This window comes from Sminthopsis crassicaudata, chromosome 1, assembly GCF_048593235.1.
Source record: "Sminthopsis crassicaudata isolate SCR6 chromosome 1, ASM4859323v1, whole genome shotgun sequence".
NCBI classification, from domain to species: Eukaryota; Metazoa; Chordata; class Mammalia; order Dasyuromorphia; family Dasyuridae; genus Sminthopsis; species Sminthopsis crassicaudata.
In genome coordinates, this window is record NC_133617.1 from 378,675,782 (window position 1) to 378,703,403 (window position 27,622).

Here is a 27,622-nt window from a genome sequence, read left to right on the forward strand (position 1 = left end):
AACATTTTAAAATATCTTTACGATGAATTTGTATATCATAAAATCTCTGGAAACATAGTAACTTGTTTTCTTACTGAAGTTTTAGTCACTTTCCAGCCCGATGTATCTCGGCTGAATGCTAAAACCTCTTGGGAGACTTCATCAGCAAGTTTTTTAAAGTCCATCTATCTGCAAAGTTTTAAAAACAAATGATTGGTAGAAGAAACTTATATACAAAGAAATGAAAATATTCCACAATTATATTGCACTTTGGCTCTTTGATTCATACTAATCCTTACTGTTTTGAAAAATATAACCATGATGACCTTTTCTATATATCTTCATTATTCAGTCATCCCAGTTTTATCTGGGTATTCTTAGGAATTCAGTTCAATTCCATATCCAAATAGTACCTACATATATGCATGGAGAACTGAAACAATCAAAGCATGTTTAACTATATTTTTTCTTTTTTTACCTTAAACATGTGATAATTCACAAACATTAATTCTACCCTTTATTGAAACCATTGACTTTTAATCTTTCCCTCACTTTCCTTGATTTTCTGACATTCTTGTAGCACACAACTTTTGATGATTAAAAAAAAAAAAATTGTGAATAGGTTCAAAAAGCATAACCTGTCAGTTCACAGGCAGACCTGGCATTGGCTCACATACAATCTTTATAATTTAATTAACTAATAATTACTAGAGTTTGAAGAACAACAGGTTTAGTGTTTAGGAGCAGAAATAAGAGGATGAAGTAAATTGGTAGCAATGGTAAGCTCTTTAAATTAAAAACAAACTATTGTCATTCATATGCAAGTAATGCTAAACTTGCTTTCCAGTACTTATTTTATCCTTGTCAGCAATGATGAATTTACTTATCAGAAATACTGAACATCTCTTGAACTCCTACTATATGCAAAGCACCTTTCCTGATACTGAAGCAGTATGAAATCTTTCTGCACAAAATCTTTCCTGAAACTCCCAACTCCTAGCTCTCTTGCTCTCAGACAACCTTGTATTTTAATTAATTTGTGTATATACATATATGTATGCATCTATGTGTATTAATTATATTTTATGCTAAATTATCTATACTCTTATATGTATTTGCTTTCTCCCCCATTATTGTGAATAAGGATGGTTTCATTTTTTGTACTTCTTTGCCCAGAACCTAGCACAGTGTTTGTCACAAAGTTGGTACTTAATGATTATTGCTTGCTTCTTGGAAATATGACATATATTTCTGCCTTGATAAAGATAATTACATATTATACTGCAATTATTCATAATTCTAACAAAAAATGGGAAAGAAATAATAATAAGAGAAATTCCATTTAAAATAACTACTCTGGCTTACTTGCCTTTATATTTGGTCTACCAGTTAATCTTCTCCTAGCTATTACCATTGTCTCTGTCTTTTCTTCTTTCCTGTCTTTAAATCTTTATTCCTAGATTATTCTCCCTATCTTGTTCTTACTATAGGGCTGCTGAGTGTGGAGAAAGTCCTGAAATTGACCTGATTTTACTTGTTGCAAATCCATGATATATAATCTTGATTGGTGCCTTGCTCAACAATACTGTTCTAGTCTATTGGGTTTTGACATCATTCCTTCTTGCTCCCAAATAACCTCTTACCCTCTCACTTGGAAAATATAATCTAGTTTCTTTTTTCTTTTAATCTAACTTTTTCAATAATTTCATCTTCTCTTTCTTCCTCTTTTCCACTCATACATGAGGTATTCCACTCCTTCAAAATTTTCCCAAGCATCACTACTTCTCTATTATACATCTCCAATCTTCTTTTCAAATTAATACTTCCTACTTGCTTATAAACATAATCCCCTCTCCCAAATTCTAAAAGGATAAGAAGGAAAGAAGAAAGAAAGAAAATAAGGAAGGAAGGAAAGGGGAAGGAAGAAAGTAAGGGGAAGGGAAGGAGGGAGAGAGGAAGGAAGGAAGGGAGGGAGGGAAGGAGGGAGGAAGGAAGATCAATAAAGAAAAGGTCTTCCCTTGATTTATATCCTTCTATCTCCAGCTTTCCTTTCAAACTTCTGGGGAAAAGTTTTTTTTATGCTTGGCCCTCTACTTCCTCACTACTCAATTTCTTCTCAAATCTTTTGCAATCTGAAATTATTTTCTCATATGTGACATAAAACTTTCTAATTCCCTCTTTTTAGTCCTTAAACTCAACTTATATGAAGCTTTTGAACACTCTTTTTTCGTATATATTCTCTCATTCATTGACTACAGACATTATACTCTCTTGGTTTTTACTTCTGATGATTTAACAACTGTTTTTCCTTTTACTAAAACCTATAATGTCCTCAGCCCCCTTCTTTCTTCATTTTCTCCTGACAATCTCATTCTCTGTCTTTGCAGAATATCTCATTCTAATCATGACCTTTCTCCTGAAATCCAGACCCATAACTCCAACTCCCTTAGTACATATTAACCTAGATGCCCCACTAATTCATGAAATGCAATTTATGTAGATGTGTTCCTCAAAAACTTTTACTAGTTTTGATTTTTTGGCAAATAATGAATATACTTGTCTCCTAGGTTTATTACTTTGGGGTTATATCTGACTTCTCTCTTGCCCATCTTTCAAAGTTATTCAGTTACTAAGTCCTTTTGATTCTATCTCTGAAATATCTCTTGCAGCTCTTCCTTCATCTTGATTCTCACTCTGATCATTACAGTACAAAGCCTCGTACTATCTGCCTCTACTATTGTAAAATCCTAATTGGTCTTCCTCTACTTTCTGATCTCTTGAGGCCATCCTTTATATCACTGCTAGAATTCCTTTTTTTGCCTACATCACATTAGTTCTCTGCTCAAAAAGCTTCAGGGGCTCTCAATTGTCTATGAAGTTTAAATTCCTTTGCATGTGCTCAAATATTACTCTCTATTGTCACCCTATCTATCCAACCTTATCTTATGACAATACCCTCTATATATTCTGCCTGGCTACAGGCAATTCTCTGTCCCTCAATCAGTTCCTGAGCTCTTATGCTCACTTATCTTGGCTCATTGGTTCCTTATGTTTGGATTATCCTTCTTTGTCTGTTGCATTTCCTATTTAGCCTGTAAAGCCCAATCAAATGTCTTCACATGCTTTGTTACTAACAGTTTTATTTTGACTCTTGGACTTTACTAAAAGTATTTTTTTTTTTATTTCTCTGATGTACTTATCATATCTTGTTATAAACTATAACTATAGTTGTTTGCATTTGTGTCTTATCCCTCTGCCAAAATGAAAGCTTCATGACTTAAGAGATCATGCATCATCTAAACTTTTTCCACTTTCAGGTAATCTAACATAGTCTTTGCATAAAGTGGAGATTCAATAAATGTTTTATCATATTTCCAGTGATCACTGAGGATATATATTATAAATCTCTACAAGTTTTCCAGATTTCGTGAAACTAAAAAAAAAAAAAAAAAATTAATGAATTAATTTTGTTTATATATTTGAACATTTCTTTTACATTCTGTTCTTTTGTAAAATAAAGGAAAATGTTTCATTATTTGCAATCTACCCCCCTAATTGGGGGACATTTTTATATACATTTAAAATGAGGCTTTGTTGACACTGATTACAAAATTAAATGAAGAACTACATTTCTCAAAAATTCTAAAAAGACAGTATATGGGAAAATTTTTAAATCAAACTTACAGGAAAAAACTTTTTTGGAAATCCTTATCTAAACAATAAAATGTTTCTTACAATCTCTTTAAAAAGGTATTTGAAGTTGGAACAAAATAAGCTTCTCAAAATCACATCACAAATTTGACATATTTTCATAACTTTGAATATTGGCTTGTAATTGTCTTTAGAATGTATATATGTAGGTATATATGTATATGTGTATGTATAGGTATAAGTCTATATACATTTACATTCAATAGATATATGATAGAATATATGTGTGTATATTGCTATCCATCTTGAATATTGATTTAGAAATCACCAAATTAAGAAGTGTCACACTTTTATAGCTTTGGACTTTAGAGATCTGCCAAATAGAGAATATAGGGATACAATTATTTTTTACTCAAAATCATTTGATTCTATTACAGGTCAGAGGAGAGGAGGGGTAAAACTAAACTATATTTTACCCAGTGATCAAATCAGCTGAAATTTACCCATATTTATCAGAAATTAAGAGTAATATTTCTATGTTTAGTTAGTGCAAAAATCTTTGAAAGAATAATACCTTTTTAATACTATCAACACCATTTGAAATTAGGTACTTCTCCCCACTTTCCCTCTTTACCATGCAAGTACTTAAAAAAAAAAAAAGCAGAGTTTTTGTTTTTGAATCAACATTTGACATAGCCCCCTTTCTGAAATGCTTCGACTCCAATCTGAGCTTGGAATAGTCATCCTTCCCTGGGAGTCAGCTTCTCCAATGCGTTTATGTAAAATTCAGCACCAATCACTCTCCTTCAGTGCTGATTCTACCTCGTCAGGCAAAAAGATTCAGGGAGGAGAGCTTGATGCCCAGGAAAGGGTGGGATAAAAGAGGAGGGATGTTGGGCATCTCTGGGGTATCCCATAGAAGGGGAGGTCAGTGAGACCAGGGGGTTATCTCCATTCATTGTAGGGTTCTTTTTTCCTGGAGAGGGATTGGGTAAGGAGAAAACTGAGGCTCACCTGGAGGAACTGGGGCTGCAGGGCTGGGTCTCTCCCGGCAGCGGCAGCAGCAGCAGCAGCAGCAGATATAAAGTCCTAGAGTCACTCTCGCTCACTTGTTCCTTTCACACAGACTCTGAGATCGGGCAGAAGAAGAAAAGGCCTATCTCCAGCCCGAGCTGAACAAGGAGTCCGGGGATGCAAGAGAGCAGAGGATGAACTGGAGGTGGGGAGGAGGGCAGAGCAGGTTGTAGTGGTCCAGAACACTCCCTCCTATCACTGCAAGTGGGGGGAGGGATGGTGGAGATAAAACTACAACTTCCAGAAGGCTCTGCGCCTAACATACCTCCTCTACCCCACATCTCCTCGGTCCAAGTCTCCCACTCCCTTGCCCCACAAAGCGAACGAATGCCGCGCATGCGTGCAGCCTGAGTTCCATGTTGGAAATCGGTTTGAAAGAAAGGGCGGGCGACGACCGGCCCTCCACTGAGGCTGTGCTGCTAGGGCCGAAGCTAGGGGAGATCGCGGGGGGTTTGCGTCGCACCCACCCCGGACCCGTGGATGCACCGAGCATCGGGATGGGGTCGTGGAAGTGCGTCCCGTTTTGTGTTGTGTCCTGACTGGGGGCCTGGGAGCGACCAGAAGGTGGACTGGAGGAGACCGCCGCCTGAGGCGGCAGCTCGCGGGGTTCCTGTGGCGAGAATGCTTTGGCACGTCGGGACCGTGGGGCGGCGGGGCACGGAGGGGTTACCTTACCTGAAGGAGAGGACACGGCACCATCTCGGGCTGCCCCACCCCTGGGGAAAGGACGGGTGCTGGAGAGCCGGGGATGAGCACCAGGGAGGGGGCGGGAGACGGCGACCTGCTGGGAACTTCGCCTCCCGGGACTGGGGCTGGAGCTTGGCGGGGTCGGGGTGGAGTGAAGGAAACCCAAGGTCTAGAGGATGAAGACTGAGGAGAGAGACTCATGAGTTATCAGTTCGTCCAAGAATTACCTATGTACATACAGAAGCTTCCCGTTGAGTGGTTATTAAATAAAAGAAATATATCAAGTTCTTGGGAGGAATGCCTGCCAGAAGAAAGGATAGTTATCCAAAGTCCTGAAAAGAGTTAGGAGAGCAAATCCGAGTTCTAAGGATGATCTGGAGTTAAGGAAGAAACTGGTGGGAAGAACACATTATTGTCCAAATAGAGAGTTGTGTTTATCCGAGTTTAATATGCTTTCCTTGTGTCAGAGTTAATGAAAAATCATTTTACATTTAAATGAATATAATGGTTTTAGACTAAAGTAATAGTGAGCATCTTCACATATTTGTACTTTCTGAAAAGAATAATTCTATTAAAAATAAATTTCTGAAACCAAACTGAAGGAATGCTGAAACCCCGTTTTTAGTTCATTCCTTGGGCTTTTGTTTGGCAGAAGGATAATTTTTTAGCACTAAAGTTGAAATTTTTTAGGTAGATTCTTCGATGTTTGATGAGCTCTCTTGTCTAGTTCAGACCCTCCAGAAAACATTTAATGATACTTTTCAATTGAACCCTTGAGATATGGAAGTATTTTGAGAATCCGGTAAATCCAAGCTTGTGTGTCATCAGTAGGGGAAGGTTCTGAGAATCAGGAGGTCAGATACATTATCTTTTCTTCCAGCAATTCCGTTTATATCAGAAGATAGAAAAATTGGAGGAAGAATAGTTTATATACAACTTATCCTTTCCTATGTCCCTGCCACATTAATTGACAGTCTCATCCATACCCTTCTTTAAGGCAGCTATAGTTTGCTTTTTCTCATGTTACCTAGTATAGAAACTGAGATGTTTTAAAATAAAAAAGTTATTAATATAGTTTTACATAAAATTAGGTTTAGAAGAAACATTTTAGTTAAGTGATTAAATCAAATTTATTTTAACTTTACAACACTACAGATATAAATGCTAAAAATTAAGTCCTTTAAGACAGCATGTCTGTTAATTGTTACTATGTTGCAAGTAGAATAATAAATTAAGTCCTGAGTTAATTTTTTCTGAGGTATCACAAGCACTTTTAGTGTTGTAAGATTGCTAGGGATCTTGGAAAAGAGTTAAATGAGTTTATTTCTAAAATACTTAAACTTCTTTAATGGGAAGTAGGCAACATCAACTTTAGGTTAAGCACTGAAAAAAGTTGGAGTGGTTCACATTGATTAAAAGTATATTTGTAAAAGATAAAGGGAATAATCTCGTTGCTAGTGCCTTCTAAGATTACCTTCCATCCACTCTTTGTATTTTGTATGTGAATAGTTATTTTCATGTTATCTTCTACTGTAACTTACTTGAAGGCTGGGACCATCATCCCCAGCAATTAGAACAGTTCCTGTAGCATAGTAATACATAACATATGTTTGTTTCCTGATTGACAAGTAGAAAGAAACAAGATCATTTTTTTAAAAATCACTTTTCATGGCTATTTTCATGTAAAGGGCAACTATTTAATAGTATAGTTTTATTAGTATAGCTTGATTAGCCTTTTAAAAAAATTGTGTAATCTTGCAAAAGCTTTTTAGCTTTTTGACTTCAATATCATATTCTACAAAAATAAAAGTAAATATATTTGTTGAAGCCCACTAATCTGTAAAAGACTTTCAAAATGGGCTTACTTTCATACCATCAATTGAATTTTTTTTTTTTCCTGATTTCATGCCAGTTTGGAAAACTCTGTTTAGCTATGCAGATAAATCAGTAACTGTGACTTCAATTGTTAGAGTTGCCTGAGGCACTAAGGTTAAATGATTTCATAGTTACACAGCCAGTATGTTATCCCAGATTATTTGAAATTAGATTTTTATGATTTATGTGCCAAGTAGGTATTCAGATTATTGCTTTTCCCCCCACTCTAATTTAAAAGTCTTCTTTTATCTTTTTTTTACTTCCCACTTCCATTTTCCTCTCTAGAGATATTTAAAGGTTGGAAAATACAGCTAGAAAGGAATAAATGTTTCCTATTGTGATGTCACAGGATGCATCACTATGAAAAGTACAACAATACAACAGAGCATTCACTTGTATTTTATAGGACCTTAAAAAAGTGAGTACTGTCTGGTACTCTCCTTTTATATGCTGAATCAAACTAATGCTGTTTTCCAGCATACATTGATTTTAAGACTGAGAATGTTGTTATAACATAAGTATCTAATTCTTAGTCATACTGTATTCAGGCTTATGTTTTGCCCTTTTGACCAAAATACTGGTGCCATAAAATAGAATAGCCAGAGGCATTGGCCCAATTTTCGGATCTGTTTCTCTCTATACTGGTTATAAAATGCTACTTACTATCACCCATGTACTGTATAAAAAAGTAGCAGATACCTAGAAAATGTTCTTCATCCTATTTACTGCTTCCTATCCAAATTTCACTGAAATTTTTACTTTCTAGCTGGCCTTTTCTCCATTCTTGCCTGATGATATTGGGACCTACAGGATAATACTGGAGTTTTAATATATGGTATGGAGATAACTAAAGATTCAAGTTCTAGTAGCTTAATAAAGTATATCATAAATATTTCAGAACTGTGTTATCATTAAATATTCCTTCTGTTCTTGATTTCCTTTCTAAAATGTTTCTTATTATTCCAACAATAAAGTTAACAGATATTTATTGAGTAGCCACTATATATGGGATATCCTAAAAGTCTCTTGGGACATTCTATAGAAAGCTTGAGAGAGAATCTTAATAAGGACTCTTTCATCCTTAAAGACAGGGGTTGTTATTTTGGGGTTCATAAACTTGACTTATTAATATTTTGATAACTTTCAATAAAGGTTTCCATTGTATTTTATTTTATACATTTAAAAACATTCTGAGAATGGATCCACTGGTTTCACCAGACTACCAAAGAATGCAAAAAAAGATTAAAAACTACTGCTTTAAAGTAGTGATAATATATTTGCAGTTTATATTAATATAACTACATATGTTATTTGAATTCAAATCTCATGTACCTTTTTTATGTGTTTACTATTTTTTTTAAAGATGAATGGAAATAGGAGCCCATTTTGAGAAAACAATGGCAAAGACAATTAAAAAATGCAGTGTTTATCCTCCTAAATCTACAGTGTCTTCTCTTCTAGCAAGTTGCAGCTTGAACAACAGTAATTCTTCTAATTCCGGTGGTTCAATAAAGTATAAAGATAAGCTTTACAGCTCTGCTTCTCAGGCATTACAGGCCTACATTGATGATTTTGAGCTAGATTGTATGTCTCATGATAAAAATATTAGAAAATTTGACCTTGATCAGTATTCCAAGTTCTCCAAATTTCTTTCAAAATCCTCAAATGGTATGTTTTCATTATATCTTGCTATGTTTTTTAACTTTGTATAATAATATGATGCATTACACTTATAGAAGATTAGATTTTGTGGAGAGGAAGCTAGGTAAGAATTAGTTTATAAAACCTGATCTTACATAAAATCATTGTTATTTGATTTGCCAATTTGTTTACTTATAGATTCCTTTTGAGTTCATTGTACTTTGAGTCTAATAAATGAGTTTTGACATTCTCTTCCTTGATAATGGAAAGAGGAAGCTATAGGTAAAATGCATTGGATCATTTAAGGAAATGGAAATAAGTCTTATATTTCATTACCTTCCTGCTGTGCACAATTAAGAATTCTGAACCAGAGATGGATTTTGTTGTTGGCCTGGTAACTAATAATAACCTCTAATAAGTTACTTAATCTACTTTGATCCTAGTTTCCTCATCTTATTAAAAAAAATTTGGATTGCATGATTTTGGATTCCTTATTGAATATTTCTTTGATTCTGTGTTTTCCCCCATTTCTTCTCATATTAGTTTTGGCAAGATAAAAATTAAGTGCTTGATTAATGCAAGATAGTGTTTTGCTGTTATTTAAAAATATTGCTCTCCCAAATCCTTGGCCTGATCCATGTGTCTTTTCCAGAAAAATCAAAAGTACTTTTAATTTGGCAGGGATGAGAGACTGGGAGGGAACATTTAAAAGCTGGGAGGCTTTATATTCAGACTTTGAGACAGAATGAAAGAAAAAGCTCAGTAGAATAGATGGAAACAAAAAACCTAGGGAAGAGAAAAAGAGAATAATTAGAATAAGCAAAAGAGTAAAAAGGAAGTATACTAGTTAAGAGAATGACAGTGACTTATGGCCACAAAAACAATGTGATGAAATATTATTGTAAGCCATAGCAAAGTAAAGTACTTTGGAGGGGGAAAGAGGGAGAAAGAAAAAAAAAAACAAGGTATTTAAAATCTTAACTAGTTTTGTATTTATATTTATGAATGAAATAAAGGTAAGCAAAATTTTTTTTTCTTTTTTAGGTTTTCAAGACTTTGACTTCAAAAGATCAAAGTCATTGTCTTGTAGAAACCAGATGATTAATGACATAGACTCTATTAGCCTAACAACTGATGATCTAGTACATTTTCCACCAGATGGATCATTGCCTACCGATACTTATTTTGGATCACTACATCAAAATAGCAAGCAGGACAGAAAATTTCTTAAAAAGACTTCATCAGAAAATAAAAGGAATACCAGTTTTCTAGATCCTTACAATTCTGTGGAGAATGAGGACCTATTTACTCCTGTTCTATTCTCAGATATCAATGAAAAACATTGTGGTGGGATAAAAAAAACTTCAAATAAACACTGCAAATATGTTTCTGCTTTATCAGCATATTCTTCAGAGATGCCTTCTCTCACAGAAAAGTCAAAGTACCATACTAGAAAAAATTACCCAAGATGGCTTACTAGTCAGAAGTCTGACCTTAATGTGTCAGGGATAACTAGTATTCCTAATTATAATTATCCACTTTGGCTACACGATCAAGATCTGTTACCTGATTCATCCTCTCAAAGTAGTCCTCAGATGCAAAGAAAAGAACAGCACATTTGTATGGACAAAAAGAAAACTCAGTTTGCTGATAAATTGGATTGTTATGAACATTCACTTAAACACTGCAACAGCATTTCAGACTCCATCAGTGACAAAGTATTAGTTAATTGTAAACAGAGTTGTGAACTTGGTCAATTTCAGTACGAGAATATACCTTTCTCAGGGCAATCAAAAAAGCCATTCAGTGGTAACTCTTCTTTTCTATTTACAATTTTGCTAAAACTGAGAAAAAATCTGATAACATTTTAATATTTAACCCTTTATGAAATTCAGTTTATCTATTCTTTTAAATACATTTTTCCTTGTTTCTCTAAAATGTCATTTTAGCATTAATTTTTTATACAAATTCTTGCTACTACACATAATTCAAATTGTGTGATTTTGTGATCTGAGTAATATTTTTACAGTAACAATATTGCATTTCACTTAAATGTCTAAATTTATTTTTCAAAAAAATAGATGACAAAATTGAATTGCTTATCCTGAAGGCCAAGAGAACTCTAGAACATTCTCCTGAAGGATTATCAAGTACTCTGAAAAATGATGTCAGTCGCTGCTCACTAGATAATCTAGAAACAGAAAGATCATGGGAAAATATTCCAGTTACTTTGTGAGTAAGCAATGATGAGTATTCAATGTGTTACTGGGATGAGAAAAATTAGAAATTAAGCCACCAGTCTTTATTATGTACCTACTGTGTGCCAAGCACTAGGAAATAATTAAATGGAAGCAAGTTTGAGAGGGAGGGCACTAACAATTCAAAGAATCAGTAAAGCTTTTATCCAGAAAATAGAGCCTAAATTCTATTTTAAAGGAAATAATGGTCTCTGTGAGGTGTAAGTAAGGAGTGATTTCCAGCCATGGGGTATGGTATCTCAGTACAAACACATGGAAATTGAGAGATGGAGTAGAGTGTGTGCTGTTATGTTGAACCAAAGAAAAGTTTACTTTGTCAGGATTGTGGAGAGGATATAGAATTGGAAAAATATGATGGAGCAAGAAGCTGAAGAGCTTTAAAAACTAAAGAGGACTTTTATCATAGAAGCAATAAGAAGCTACTGGAATGATTAAAGAAATGATGTGGTCAGATTTGAACTTAAGGTAATTTGCCTTGGGAGTAGTTTTTTTTAGAAAAAAGGACTTTATGCAGAATGACTCAGAAGTCTTATGACTAAGACGATTAGGACATCCTGTATATGAACACAAATATTATAGTGATAAATCTTTAGCCTTAAGTCTTGTATATTTTAAATTGTGATTCTTAATTTGCACAAGTTGATGTAATATCTTACAACTTCATACAATATATAATTTCCATTCCCCCCCTCTTTATTCCAGAAGGTACCAAAACAAGCCCATTTTTTCTTATTTTTATAAGAGTACTCAAAGAATTTGTTTTATAGGTGCCTTAATGTAACATTTCATGTATTATCAGAAGTATAAAGATATTGCAATGGGTATAAAGAATAATAGGATTTTTAAATAACGACTTCAGTCAAAGGAACTTTTAGTGGAAAAGCAATCATAAATGCTAAAAAAGCCCTTTTAGCTCGAGCTATGATTCTATAACCTCTTTCTTCTTTACTTCCTTTGTTATGTACTTGGAACTTATATTGTATAACTATATTATATATTTTATTGTCTATGAGATATATAATAATAAGGAAGAAATCATTGTTAAGCTGATAGGAAAGGATATTGTATATGCATTTGCCTTTCCCATACAAACTATTGGGAATAGAAATGAAAATCATAGGACCTAGCACAGATCTAGTTACCTAGTATTCCCTCAATGATTGTAGATTGAAAATCCTAATGCTTGCATTGCATAAAATGATGAAGTCCTTAATTGTGAAAAATATGACATAGAAAATCAGGAATTAGTATTTGCATATATAAGATACTATCTTCACAAATTATATTCATATAATTGTGGTTCTCATTGCAGAGAAGAGGAAATTAATACCTAGATTGGATAATTTAATGGCTTATTTGAGGTCCCTAGATTATTTAGTGATTGACAAACAAAAACACGGGTCTGCTGACTCCTACTTAGTTTTCTATTGTCTTTATCTTCTTGATATAGAACATGATTTTAACCTATTTTGTGTCATGGACCTTGATATCAGTCTGATAAAGCATCTAGACTACTTCTTAGGATGATGTTTTTAATTACATAAAATGCAATTTGGGATTGCAAAGGTAAGCATTTATGTTTTATGAAGTGCTAGGTAATATGGGAGATGTAAATTTGTTGCCATCAAGGTATTTACAATTTAGAGAGAAAAGTTGTATATAAAAAGTAAACAAATAAGTGATATGCTAATAAATGATATGAGAATGGAAAGAAAAGAGATTATTGATTGGGGTTAGAAGAAACCTTTATGAAGGTGAGATTTGAATTTGACCTTGAAGAATTAGTAGAATAGGAAGGAGGTGAGTATTCTGAAAGTGGAAATAGTATAGGCAAATATTGGAGAGAAAAAGTTGAAGAACTGTTTCTAGGGAGAGATAAGGAATAGAAAGTACATCAATCATTTTGGCTGTAGAGTTCATTGGTGACCTAGTATAGTTCTAAGCATTTAGTAGTTACTCACTCATTTGATTTTCAAAATAAAGGTTAAAGAAGGGATAATTAGTAATTGAAATATGTGAAAGCAGGAGGTTTAGTCATCTTTTGAAGTCCCTATTGGCTTTGGAATTTTATGAAAAGGAAGGCTTTCATGTAGAACAGAAATTAGTCTGGGATTGTCAGATACTCTAAGAAAATATATTTTGGAAACTAACTTGTTGGGGTATAGGATGTGAATACAGTCTATGGGATGATATGGAGGGAGGTCTGTTTGTGCTAACAGATTTGGCATTAAAGTTAAACTATATAGTTGACCAGTAAAAATATTGAATTACCAGATTTAAAGATATTTGTTGTCAGAGATTCATATAGATTCTAGATGCTCTTTAGAATTTGACTTAAATTCTTTTGTGTTTCTTCTTCCATTTTTGTTTACATAAACAATATGACACTAAAGTGGTAAATTTGTTTTTATAGTAACATGGAAATCATAGGATTATAGATTTAGAATTTAGATGAGACCTTAAATGCAACTGAGTTTAACTCTCATTTTAACTATGTGGAAATTGAGGAATGTAGAGGTTAAGCCAAAATCTCAGCTTTAGTTTCCTCTAATATAAAATGGGAAAAATAATAGCATCTATTCCAGAATTCTTGTAAGGATCAAATGAGATCGTGAATAAAAATTGCCAGAATCTTAAGTTGTATGTATATACAATTATATAATCATTATAATAATTATCTTATGTGTTTTATCTCTCCTCTCTCTATATAAATATATAAGAGAGAGAGAGAGTTTTATATTATATATATATATCTATATATAGAGAGAGCGGAGAGAGAGAGAGTGAGAGTGAGAGAGAGAAGAGATAAAACACATACATTATAATAGATAATGTTGTTATTAATCTATTAAGTGACTTGCCCAGGGTCATGTAGCTTGTAAATTGTTTAGATCTTCTAGAATCTCTCTCTCTCTCTCTCTCTCTCTCTCTCTCTCTATATATATATATATATATATATATATATATATATATATATATAAAACTCTCTCTCTCTCTATATATATATATATATAGAGAGAGAGAGAGAGAGAGATAAAACACATAACAGATAATAGATAAATGTTGTTATTATTATTATTGACTTGCCCAGGGTCATGTAGCTTGTAAATTGTTTAGATCTTCTAGAATCTAAGTTCAGTAGCAAACCAAGCTTTCATAAATTTCCATAAATCAATATATTTCTTTATACCTTGAAATTTTGAAAACTATACAGTTTTTAAAAATTATATGAAAGAATATCATCTTCCTTTTCCTTGTGATTTTCTATCCCCATTCCACATTCACTGAGTTTTTGAATATGTCTTCAATAACATGTGTACTCATTAATTCAGAATACCCTCTTTTGGATTTTTTGATAGGTGAACAGAGATTAAGATTACTTTTGCCTAAAGCAACTCCATCTTCATATTGCATGCTTATTGTGCTAACTTGATTTCTGAAGTACTATTTAAAAGATCATTAGATATAGCCATTTATTCAGTTAAGCTATCCACAAAAATTTGTCAACTTAGTTTAACCTATCATTTATCTTTAGAAATAATAAAACTGTTTCTTCTTAAAATGGCCTCTTTGTATTTTTCAATTTATATTGCTTCCAGTTTGAAATTAATGGGGCTTTACTATAATTTGTGGCTAATAAAATTATACTCCTAGATGCCAGTATTATTTGTTTACTCTGTATTTCTGCTTAGCAAATCTCCTGTGCCTGTGGATTGTGGTGAAAGACCTCAACAAATTGTAAAAGTGAAACGTGTTCATGAGTTCCTTGAGGATTGTTTAAATGCAGAAAATCCGGTAAGTAAAATTGAATTTTTGTTCACTTGAAAAGGTTTTATGACAAATACTAGTTTCTCATTTGGGATGAGTTTTTCTTGAATCATCAATTAAGTTATTTTAATGGGGAGCAAAACTTAACCCAACTTAACTAAAATTGATACTATATTATGTGTAAAAACTGTGACTATAACACTATTAATAAATTTTGTTTTTGCTGAATTCCTGGAAACAGTATTAGAAAGTGAATCTTATTTTGCTATTGTCACAGTATTATCTTTGGGGAATTTATGTCTAAGACCAAGGACTTGCCATCATATAAATCAAAGATCTTACTGATATATTACTTTAAATCTTTGTAATAATTTCAAATCATAAATTGTGCTCTAGTCCTATGAAGTGGTTATCAATATTCTGTACACAGTTACTTTATGAGAAACCAAGTATACAACAAAAATTAGATATAGAACATACAAATATAGCTTCCATAAACTTGACAATGAAACTACTAATCTAGCCATTGCTATTATACATTGAAGTCACATTTCTTGATACATTATGATTAATATTCAAGTTAAAAAAGAACTTTTTGGAGATTTGAATCTCAAAACTCTTTAATGAGATAATCTCATTATCCTCTTGATAAGTTTCCACAGAATCATTCAGAATCTTTCCAAACCCTAGTAAAACTATGCTTAAAGTGCTATACATTAGGTGCACAATAAATGTTTGTTGATGATGTTTTTCCCACCCCAAAACATTTTTGTAAAGGTGAGGGATGGCTTGGTATTTTTTTCCTTACTTTGTTTACATTCTCAGTTTATTAAAAGCTAAAAGGGCAGTTACTCAATATCTACCTAAATTCTGACTATGAAAGAAAAAGAGCTAGCTGTTCAGGCTTCTTGATTTCATTTATACTGGCCCTGTTTGATACTTTTTTTTGACAAAAGAAACTATTTAGAACATGTAACACTTCTACTAGAGCTTAGATAATAATGACTTAGTTATTATCAAAAACATTTTATAAGATTTTATGAAATATTCCAGGATCATAGAAGCAATCTTGTTTTCTGGCTATCTTGTTTTTATATTAGTGAAGGCAACAAGAATTAAGGCATGAGTATTATTAGGCAATATTGAAAGGATGAATTTTAAAACATTATTAAAATAACACTTATGTAGGCATATTAATAAAATATGCCACTTGAAAGTTAGAAGACCCATGTTCTAGTCCAAACTGCCATGAACAAGTTTTTGAACTTCAATTTTCATATTTAAAATAATAATATTTTGCCTATTTTACAGGATGATTTTATAGAACAGGCAATAAGCACTTTTATGATTATAAAGCATTATTTAAGTATGTGCTGTTATTGTTAATGATAATAAATAATGGCAAAATAATTGAGTTCTGCTCCAGTTTTAAAATCTGTGATTCTAAAAATAGTAGGTGAATTTTTTTTCTATTAATGCTATATGACTTTGGAAGGTCAAGCATATGTTTTGGTTTTAGAGAAGTACGCTGTCTGGAGGTAAACATCATGGTCCTGTTGAAGCTCTGAAACAAATGTTGTTTAACCTTCAAGCAGTGCAAGAAAGTTTTAATCGGCATAAATATGCTGAGCAAGATGAAGAGACTAAACAAGTAAGCAAATATTTGACTTATTTTTTAAGATCTGTGAACTTATTAAAAAAAACTTCCTTTTTTTATTTGTATGTCCAGTAAATTGAATTTAACAAACATTTATTAAGCATCTACTCTGTTTGGAGCAATATGTAAGTTTAAAAAAGTTGAAAAGACATGTTCTTAACTTCATCAAACTTATATTTTTATTAAGGAGATATTACACGTAAGGAAACAAATGTAATGAAATAACATGAGAAGTCCAAAGTTGAAGTTTATTTTAGTATGCCTAAATTTTTTTAAAAATAAAAATATATAACAAAATTTATATATATATATATATATGTATATATATATATATATAATTTGCTTTAAATATTAGCTTGTTGATATTTAAAACAATATTTATACAAATATAAGGTACCCCATAAAATAGACTACAACTATTCAGTCTCTATTACCTGATCAGAGAAAATATTAACAGAATCACAGATGGGATCTACATAAAAAGTAGCCTGTAATCTATATCTTGAAAGAGCCCAACATCTGGAAGGGTGGGTGGAATTTCTGTGACTGTCATTATAGTTATGTGAAGGATTGTGGCTGACTCCATCCATTTACATAGGATTTTTGATAATTTGGGGTCAGATTTATGATATTAATTCTGATCATCCATAGATGGTAAAGCCAAGGACTATATTAGAAAGTCTGAGAGATTGCTATAGCCCTTTCCTATTAGCCTGACACCTCTTCCTTTTCATAGAATTTCAGAGTTAAAAAGAACCTAAGAAGTCATCTCCCTCAACCCATATTTAAACAAGAATGCTCATTGCATCATCCTAGATTAAATAGTTATCTAACCTCTATTTAAGAGACCTTCTTTGGCAGCCTGCTCTAATTTTGGATGTTTGTAATTCTTAGAAAACTTTTTTTTCTTGTATTGATTTTAAATCTACCTCAATTTCCATTCATGGGGCAGCCAGATGACTCAGTGGATAGAGCATTGGCTCCGAAGTCAGAGGAGCTGAGTTCAAATCCAGCCTTAGAGACTTTATACTTTGGGCAAGTGATTTAATTCCAATTGCCTCTCCCCTTTACCCCTCACAAAACCAAAACAAAATAATTTCCATTCATTACCCTTTATACCTATTTTTGAGGGTAATTTTGTAGTGTTGGTATTTGAAAATTATTCTATGGTGACTACAATTAGAGAGGTAGAATGGCATAAGTATAGAATACAAGATTTTAACTCAGAAATCTTTGTTTTTTAAGGTTGATTGTAGTACTAGCTATGCAGTATTCGACTGATTGTTGTGGGCCAGGCTTAACCTAGACTAGTCTGGTGATTTGGGTTCAGCATTGGAATAGAATGAAACATTCATTGACCATCTGAAACTTAGATAAGAAATTAATCTTCCTAAAATGCAAGTCTGACAATCTCATACACACACACACACACACACACACACACACACACACACACATGCACTTGATACATACAATTAACAAATTCCAGTGACTCTCTATCACCTCCATAAAAAATATTTTTTTATGCCTTTGGAAGTGCTTTATAACCTGTCCCCTTCCTGCCTTTCCAATTTTTTAACACCTAACTCTTCTCCACACCTCTTCAATAAAATGACAATGTTTTTTGCACATACCACTATATCTAACTCCCTTTGGTTTTTCTGCATGCCTGAGACTCTCCTTAAACATTTCTGCCTTCTAGCTTTCTTGACTTTCTTAAAGTCTCAGTTAGATTCTTGCTTTCTTCAAGAAGACCTTTTCCTTTATTCTTAATCTTTTTGTCTTTCCTTCAAGATCACCCCAAATTTTCTCATATAGTACTGATTTCAATAGGATTCCATTTTTCAGTTCAATATCTGTTTTGGGGATCATACTTTCTGCCACTGATAGCCCCCATCTCAAACCCCTATTACTATTATTTCTTGAATTTTTGATATTATTAATAAATACTTATCCATCATTTCTTAAAAAAAACAGTATCTGAATACATATTGATTTTTTTTCATTTTCTATAATAAAAGATCTACTTAGCCATGGCATGGAAAGGTTATATATCAATAATACAGTTCTTGTTTAGGCAGACAATATTGTTCTTTTAATATTGCACTGTGAAGTTGATGAGGTAAATACCTAATGGTGAGGTATATACCTCAATAGGATTAAGATTAATTGAGGTCTAGTGGCAGGATTGGGATACAGGGAGTCACATGGAGCTCCCCTGCAACCCCCTTAGGATTCTGCGCAAGGATACAAAGTTAAATCAGGTCTAGTGGTGGCGAGAGTCCCCTGTAAATGAATTTACAGGCCTGAAAACCTAGATTGATAAAAAGATGTTTATTGCAAGTTTTGGAAGCAAGGTTAAAGTCTGGTTAGTAAAAGGCATTAGATAGAGGAAGATATACGCTGAAAGCTGAGGGACAGAGAGAATCTCTGATGCAAAGCATCTTTGCTGGCATCCTTCAACTCTCTGACAAAGGATGATTCTACCTTTGCTATTTTATTTGCTTGAAGGGGCATATGGGTGGAGCAGGTTGATTCCTGGAAGGCCAGATTCTTGGTGGGCTTTTCAGATAAGGAAGAAACTGTTCAGTCCTCTAACAGATTTTTTTCTAAGAGCTCATTATCCTTTCATATGTAGCCTCAGTCTTTTCTAGGGAATATTCTGAGACTTGTGTTATATCACTCTATCATTTTTCTATTTCATCATCCAAGATGTGGTCTCCCTGGAAGTTCCATTGGAAAACTAGCTATCATCTTTATGATTTTTATCATTTTTAATGGGACTAAGTATACACAGTTCCTCATTTTAGTGATGTAAAAGGAGAGAAAGGAGGCCCATTTGGGGCCTCTAATTGATTTTACTTGTGCAAAAGCCAATCTTCTATAAGTCCCTCAGTTTGATAAAACACTGCTGAATTAGTTTCTTCAGACCATACCTTAACCCTTGTTCCATTCACCAGTCAGATTATTTAAACTTCTGTAGTTGTCTAAGTTATTTGGTAGCAAAAGCCCATTCAAATCTCCTGTCCCTCTGGAGAAAATCATATTGGTGGAAGTGGGGTGGAGGAAAGCAGTGATGGCTAAACTTGATTCTCATCACCCATTAAGGATTCCCAGTTCTAATATTCTTTTTCCTATTTTCTTCTTTTATACTGTTGATTTCTTTTTTTATTTCTTTTTTTTTTTTTAATTTTTATACTGTTGATTTCAAAAGAATTCCATTTTCCAGTCCAGTCTCTGGGTTGGGGACCAAACGAAGCCTGTTCTTGATGACCCCCTCCTCTAGCCCCTGTGAATATTGTCCTTTTTACTTTTGCTATTATTAATTTAGCCACTCTGTGCCTTTGGGACACAATGCTTAAAAAAGCAAAGAGCAGTGCATAATTTCTGTGTAAAGATAGATTACTTTCATTTTCCTTATATAAACCTTCTGTTTTTCTAGGGTCATTAAGAACAGCTATGGAATGCTTCCTCTTAGGATATCTTTATCTTCTATCAGTTTTCTTTAGCATCCAGCATGTTGGGTAGAAAAGGATGGCTTTCCATACTGTTTTTAGGGCTTACCTGTAACATCTGCAGGTAACTGTATTGGATCATCCTTTTACTTGTGACTTTTTTTTTCCTCCTAATTATACTACTACATTTTGAGAACTATAAGCTTCTTGTAATTGAATTTTACCAACTACAGACAATTGTAGGCCAATCCTTATTCCAGCCAATTTCCTGGTTCATGTTTAGGTTTGGAACAAATTGATCCAATTTGAGGATTACTAAGCCAGAATATAGAATAAATATTCAGCAAGGGCACAGTGGTGATTCAGGTCTCTAGATATAGAAAAACATGAGTTTAATCGGAAGGGATGTTAATTTGAATAGCAGTAGAACATCCTTTAAGTCTGAAGGTCATTGATATCCTGTGTAGGAGACCAGGAAGTCACTTAGTGATATGAGTTCTTATACACTGGACTAATCAAGGATTATGGATAGCTTTCTTGTCTTTTAGAAAAAGTAATAGTAGGGACCTTAGTAGATAATATTTTTACCAGAGTGGGCAATTAACTTCTCTATGCTTCAAGTAATTTCCTCAGACTTACCTGCTAATTTATAGTAGAGAGTTCACAGGATTTCCTGAATTCCAAATTGCTGATACTGGCAATCACACACTGTGAATCATATTTATATTCAGCTAGAACCTGAAAAAAGAGAAAAGAATGATCATTCTTGGAGATGTCAGAGGGCCTAATCAAAATAATGAAAGAAGAAAAATATAATTAGAACTATTAATGAAACAGAAAAAGAATTGATGGCTTAGAAGAGATTGTGGAAAATCTTAGCACAGTAGTGGGATAGCCTGAAAAGAAAAACTGTATTTCAAGAAATCATAAAGAAAATTTCCCAGAAACTTTAGAATAAGAATTCAAAGTCTAAATTAATACATATGTCATCATTAGAGAGAAATTCTCTTTAATTATAACACCCATGCATATGATTATAAAGGTCCAAAGCTTTGTCAAATTAAAAACAGTACCATGGAATCTCAGCTAGAATTGCATAGGAATATATTTCTTAAACTTGGAAGAAATTTATTTAAACACATAGCTGGGAGTGGGACTTTTTTATTCTTCACAAATGCCTACTCAGGCAAGGATACGTTAAACAAAAAAGAAAAGAAAAAAAGACAGTGGTACAAATATAGTCTAGTGAAAAGGAGGCTGAACTAGAACAGAGATTTGAAAGAGGATGGGTTTTGAAAAGGAAGGAAAATAAATATAGATATAAAGTTAGAGATAGTAGATTGTGTCAGTGATCTCATTAGTATAGGGAATTCCTAGATGAGGGGAAACTTCCTCTACCATTGCAGGTCAGCTCTTTTTTTTTTTTTTTTTTCAGAGAATTTCCTGGAATACTAAAAGGCTAATAAAGATCTCTCACAAAACAAAGGCCAAACAGCCAGTAGGTGTGTCCATAGAAAGAATGGGGACAGAGAGGCCTTATCTACTTGACTATCTATAATGTCAAACTAAAATGGAGGAATGTTAAAGTATAAAATACCAAATTTAACAAGAAGAAATGGAAAACCTAATCAATGTGTTGTAGATGGATTTAAAGTTTTATCACATATTTAACAAAAAATTAACCCCTCTACTACAAAAACTTAACATAAACAAAAATAGAGAAAGAAGATACTTTGTAAAGACCTTATTTGGGGCAAATATGGTTGTTACCTCAAGCAGAGAGGGAGACAGAAGAGAAACAAATTTATTATCACTAATAACTATTGATACAAAAATATTAACTATATTGGCATAATGTAAAAATATTAACCATATTGGCAAAGATCTTAGAGTTATCTTTAAAAGACATACTTTTTTACTAGTTTAAATTTTTGCCAAAACTAATGATTTTTCAGTTTTAGGAAATTTATTCCACAATTGTATAACTAAAAATGATAATTATGTCAACAGAGGCAGAAAAGTCTTTGGGGGGAAAGACTCATGATGTTTAAAATACTAAAATACAAATAATGAAAACTACCACTCCTTAATATGATCAAAGTATATAACCTATAATCAAAAACAGCATTATTTGTAATGGAGAATGAATGAGATGAGGTGAAATCTTTCAAGACAGTTGTGAAAATCGAGTAAAACTTCATCTACTTCAGTGTTTGAGTAGGCCTGAAGGACTGTGAACATCAAGGGCATAATTGCGTTCCCCTCTCATGATACCTCCTCCCTATTTCAGCCAAATATGGGCAACTATGTACTTATTGGTCAAGTTCAATTTCATGGGCAGATCTCGAGTTTAGAATGTAAGACTCTCAGTCAATGAGGATGAGGGTCAGTGGGTCAGTGGTGGGAGGGGGTGTTTTATGTTAGGGATTAAAAGTGCTGTCCTGCCCAAAGGAGGCACTTCCTCTCTTTGATTGTCTGCTTGAAGGTGGGAGGCCCTTCTCACAAGAATGTACAATAAACTTTGCTTTTATCTAGAGCTCTCTCCAGCTTTTTTATTAAATGGTGACCCCTCACCATTTCTGTACCACACAGAGAACATCTCATTTCCAATCCCTTCTCTGTCTTAACATTGCTACCACTCTGATGTGGGCTCTTGTCACTTCAAACATGAATTATTCCAGAAGCCTTCTGATTGGCCTCTCTATCTCTAGTCTTTCCCCACTTTAGTTTGTTCTCCAGCTTTCAACATGATTTTCCTAAAGCACAGATCTGAGTAAGCTCCCTATTGCCTCTAGAATCAAAAATAAAAATTTCTGTTTGGATTATAGTCCTCCATAAACTTGCCCCGCCTGCATTTCCAGTAGAAAATTTGACATATCTTCTCCCCAAAATACTTTTCAATCCTATGACACTGTCTTATCGCTCCTCATACAATATACTCCATCTCTGGATTCATATATTTTCCCTGATTGTCACTTGTGAATGAAATTCTCTCTCTCCTCACTTCCTTCTCCTGGTTTTCCTTGTTTTCTTCAAGTCTTATCTAAAATCTCACTTTTCACAAAAACCCTTTCATAAGTTTCTTAATTCTCCTTCATGTTAGTGACTTCTTTTTGTTGATTATTGACAAATGATCTCACATATAAATATGTATTGCATACTTATAAATATATATTTATATAGGTGTGTAATATGTATTTACATAAAGGTATACATATATGTGTGTATGTATATGCAAACACACACACATACATAGAAATGTGGTTTGTTCACAGTTGTTTCCATCTTGTCTGCCTTATTTGTCTGTGAGCTTCTTGAGAACGGGGACTGTTTTTGCACTTTGGTTTGTTTTTAATATGCCCAGCATTTAGCATAGTTACTGATACTTAAAGATGACTAATAAATGTTTTTTGACTTGGAGAAACCCTGGAAATTTTTTCATTAAAATTGAAAATAATGCTAAAATGTTTCCACTATTAAACATAACCAGGAAGCTATTTATAGAGAATCAGCACAGGGAGGGAGGAGACAGTTATCTCATTTTCAGATGATGTTATACTTAGAGATTCCCAGAGAATTAATTTTTCAAATTCTAATAGTGATATTTGTTTCAGAAAAATAGCAAAATAAAGAATGTTAAAGCATAAGTCTTTCTGTATATTACTAACAAGACCATCCTTACATCCCCAGGCTCACTTGATCATAATAAATGGTTTCTTGTATAAATTATTGTAACCTGACAGGAATTTTTTTTTGATTCAATATTTATTAATGATATTTGACCTAGTTTTCTTCTATGGTTTTTAATCCTTCACTTTGCACTATATTTATATTATAAAAGAATTCTGGTAAAGTGGGTTGTTTCTTTCTTTCTTAAATTTTTGAGAATAATTGCTGAAGAATTGTTACCAATTGTTCTTTTTAAAGTGGTGTTATTCTCCTATGAATCTATCAAGACTTTTTTCTTAAGGTAGTTTCCTTCACAGCTTCTTCTTTGTTTTTCTTTTTCTTTCTTTCTTTCTTTTTTTTTTTTGAGATTGAGTTATTTAAGATCTCTATCTTATCTTCTGATAATGTTAATTAATATTTTGCATTTTTCATGGCATTCCTCTATTTTGTTTTCAATTTTTATTAACATATAACTACATATGTTCTGATTATTATTATTTTTTATTTCTTTTGGTTTTGTTGTGATTTCACTTTGTCCATTCGTTACTTTATTAATTTGATTTTCTGCCTTATTCTTTTTGATTAGGTTAGTCTTTTCAAAGAACCAGCTTTTAATTTTAATTATTTCAATTTTATGTTTCCAATTTTTTCATTTTTCTAATTTTTCATATTTCTCCATTTGTGCTTCTTTTAGGTTTACTTGTTGGCTTTCTAATTTTTATCCATATTCAATTTATTAGTCCTCACTCTTTATATTTGTTAATGAATGATTGTAGAGATAATATTTTTCCCCTGAGGACTGCTTTACCTACATCTCAGAAATGTTGGTATGTTGTTACCTTAATATCCTTTACTTTCACATAAGTATTTATAATTTCTGTGTTTTGTTCTTTGACCCTTTTGTTATTTAGAATATTAGAATATATAATAGGCTATTTAGAATTTTTTAAATTAAATCTCCATTTAGATCTGTATTTTGATTTTGGGGTTGTTTTTGAGTATTCCATGAACTACTGATTATTTATATTGTTTTGGTCTACAGTGGATGTTTTAACTTTTATTGCTTAATATAGTGATATATATATATATATATATATATTTTTTTTTTCTCTATATATTATATAGGAATTTTTAGGATGTTTTGAGAAAGGTGATTTTTTTTTTTTTTTTTTTGCTGAGGCTATTGTGGTTAAGTGACTTTGGGGGGGGGAGGAAGGGGGGGGCTTAAAGTGACTTGCCCAGGGTCACACAGCTAGGAAGTATTAAGGAAAGATGAAATTTTAACAAATAGTTATTACAGCAAGTAATATAAGAATTTTATTCTAAAGAAATTATATTTTCCAATGAGAGAGAAAATTTCTCCTGCACTTATTATTTTTAGGTTAGCAATATCTAATTTGCCCATAGGACTTCACAATGATGTCAAGCTCTTTAGACACACCATAGAAAAAGCTTAGAGTACTGATTCCATAGTGTTAGGTGGCATAAGATGCTTATCTAAATATATATATTTTTTATTATTGATTTCCAGTTTCCCAGAAGTTATTGTTAGAGAGCTCTTCCCCAAATGTTTTATGTTCTTTAGTTTACTAAACTTATTTTAACTAATGTCACATAATTTTAAAAAATATTGCTTTGTAATATAAGTTAGTTTCTGGAAGTGCTTCTGCCTTTTCAATCTTTTTTCTTAATTATTTTCCTTAAGATCCTAGCTCTTTATTCTTTTAAATGATTTTTAAAAACTTAACTCTATAATCTAATCCATTGGTTGTTTGCCTCATGAAGACATTAAACCTATACATTAATTTAGGTCATATCATCATTTTTGTTGTATTTTAGCTAAACCATGAGCAATGAATTTTTCTCCAATTATTTGTCTTTTATTTCTCTCTAAAAGATTATTATTATTTTAAAAGTAATAGCATCTATATGACTTGTCAATGGTAAATTAACTTTTAGATATTTGTGCCTTTTCCTTATTATTTTGAGTATAAATTTTCTTTCTATTATTGCCTTCCAAATTTTATTATTATATAAAAAGCTAACAATTTAGGTAGATTTATTTTTTACCTCCTACTTTAATGAAGCCATTAAGAGTTTGGTTTCTTTTCTGATTCTCTAGAGTTTTCTAAGTAAACCATCATGTCATTGAAAATAGAGGTAATTGTCTCCTTTTTATCAAAATTTTATACCTTTAATTTCTTTTTTTTCTTAATCCTATAAATAATATTTCTAGATATGTCAAAAAATAGTACAGAGGAGACACATTCTTGTTTTATCCTTGTATTAAGAAAACATACATTGTTTCTCCTTTAATATTAATTCTGTTCTTACTTTTACTTTTATGCTTTTGATCATATTAGAGAATGATTATATTTATCATTTTAAATAAAAATTATATTAAAATATTTCAAATAGGCACATTTCAACTTTTAGAATTTTTAGCATAAATGAGGGCTATATGATTTGAAAGATCTTATTGTTTGTATATATTGATATAAATGTAGTTGCTTTTGTTAACATAATTATGTTCATTGTTTTTTTAATGCTGAATTATCATTACATTCCTGGAATAAAACCAACTTTGAACTAATGAATAATTATTTTTAGATATGTTGCTGTAAGCTTTTACTAGTATTTTATTTAAAATTTTTGCACCAGTATCATTTAGTAACATTAGTATATAGTTCTTTCTTTGCTTTACCCTTCCTTGTTTTATTTATAAGAACTATACTTTTTCTCATAAAAGGTAATTTTTTTTTATTCATTTTTCCAAATTATCCCCTCCCTCCCTCCACTCCCTCCCCCGATGGCAGGTAATCCCATACATTTTACATGTGTTACAATATAACCTAGATACAATATATGTGTGTAAATACCATTTTCTTGTTGCACATTAATTATTAGCTTCCGAAGGTATAAGTAACCTGGGTAGATAGACAGTAGTGCTAACAATTTACATTCGCTTCCCAGTGTTCCTTCTCTGGGTATAGTTATTTCTGACCATCATTGATCAACTGGAAGTGAGTTGGATCTTCTTTATGTTGAAGATTTCCACTTCCATCAGAATACATCCTCATACAGTATTGTTGTTGAAGTGTATAGTGATCTTCTGGTTCTATTCATTTCACTCAGCAACAGTTGATTTAAGTCTCTCCAAGCCTCTCTGTATTCCTCCTGCTGGTCATTTCTTACAGAGCAATAATATTCCATAACCTTCATATACCACAATTTACCCAACTATTCTCCAATTGATGGACATCCATTCAACTTCCAGTTTCTAGCTACAACAAAAAGAGCTGCCACAAACATTTTGGCACATACAGGTCCCTTTCCACTCTTTAGTATTTCTTTGGGATATAATCCCAATAACAGCAATGCTGGGTCAAAGGGCATGCACAGTTTGACAACTTTTTGGGCATAGTTCCAAATTGCTCTCCAGAATGGCTGGATTCTTTCACAACTCCACCAACAATGTATCAGTGTCCCAGTTTTCCCACATCCCCTCCAACATTCATCATTATTTGTTCCTGTCATTTTAGCCAATCTGACAGGTGTGTAGTGGTATCTCAGAGTTGTCTTAATTTGCATTTCTCTGATCAGTAGTGATTTGGAACACTCTTTCATATGAGTGGAAATAGTTTCAATTTCATCATCTGAGAATTGTCTGTTCATATCCCTTGACCATTTATCAATTGAAGAATGGTTTGGTTTCCTATAACTCAGGGTCAGTTCTCTATATATTTTGGAAATGAGACAAAAGGTAGCTTTTTAAAAAATATTTAGAAAATTTTTGTAGTACAGGTGTGTACTGATTTTGATAGAATTCATCTATAAATCCATGTATATCTGTATGCCAACTCTACCTTTCTGTTTTTTATGGTTTATTCAGTTTTATTTTCTGGGTT

General features: G+C 32.6%; 2 protein-coding genes across 9 annotated transcripts in view; one reads left to right on the top strand and one right to left on the bottom strand.

Annotated features, from left to right (window-relative positions):
* The window catches only part of STARD6 (StAR related lipid transfer domain containing 6), a 42,617-nt gene extending 37,708 nt beyond the window's left edge, over window positions 1–4,909 (bottom strand). The window contains exons 1-2 of one of the 3 annotated variants that reach the window (XM_074279395.1): window positions 4,645–4,909; window positions 75–168 (exon numbers count right to left, since the gene is read on the bottom strand). In XM_074279395.1, the coding sequence (XP_074135496.1) occupies window positions 75–164 (90 nt within the window). In that variant the 5' untranslated portion in view covers window positions 165–168; window positions 4,645–4,909. The other 2 variants (XM_074279396.1, XM_074279397.1) reach the window with 2 other exon arrangements.
* A 166-nt stretch (window positions 4,910–5,075) lies between these two features.
* Window positions 5,076–27,622, top strand: part of C1H18orf54 (chromosome 1 C18orf54 homolog) — a 36,004-nt gene continuing 13,457 nt past the window's right edge. For 2 of the 6 annotated variants that reach the window (XM_074279392.1, XM_074279393.1), the window contains exons 1-6: window positions 6,472–7,684; window positions 8,033–8,101; window positions 8,630–8,934; window positions 9,952–10,716; window positions 10,989–11,139; window positions 14,858–14,960. In XM_074279392.1, coding sequence (XP_074135493.1) covers window positions 8,634–8,934; window positions 9,952–10,716; window positions 10,989–11,139; window positions 14,858–14,960 — 1,320 coding nt within the window. In that variant the 5' untranslated portion in view covers window positions 6,472–7,684; window positions 8,033–8,101; window positions 8,630–8,633. The other 4 variants (XM_074279388.1, XM_074279390.1, XM_074279391.1 and 1 more) reach the window with 4 other exon arrangements.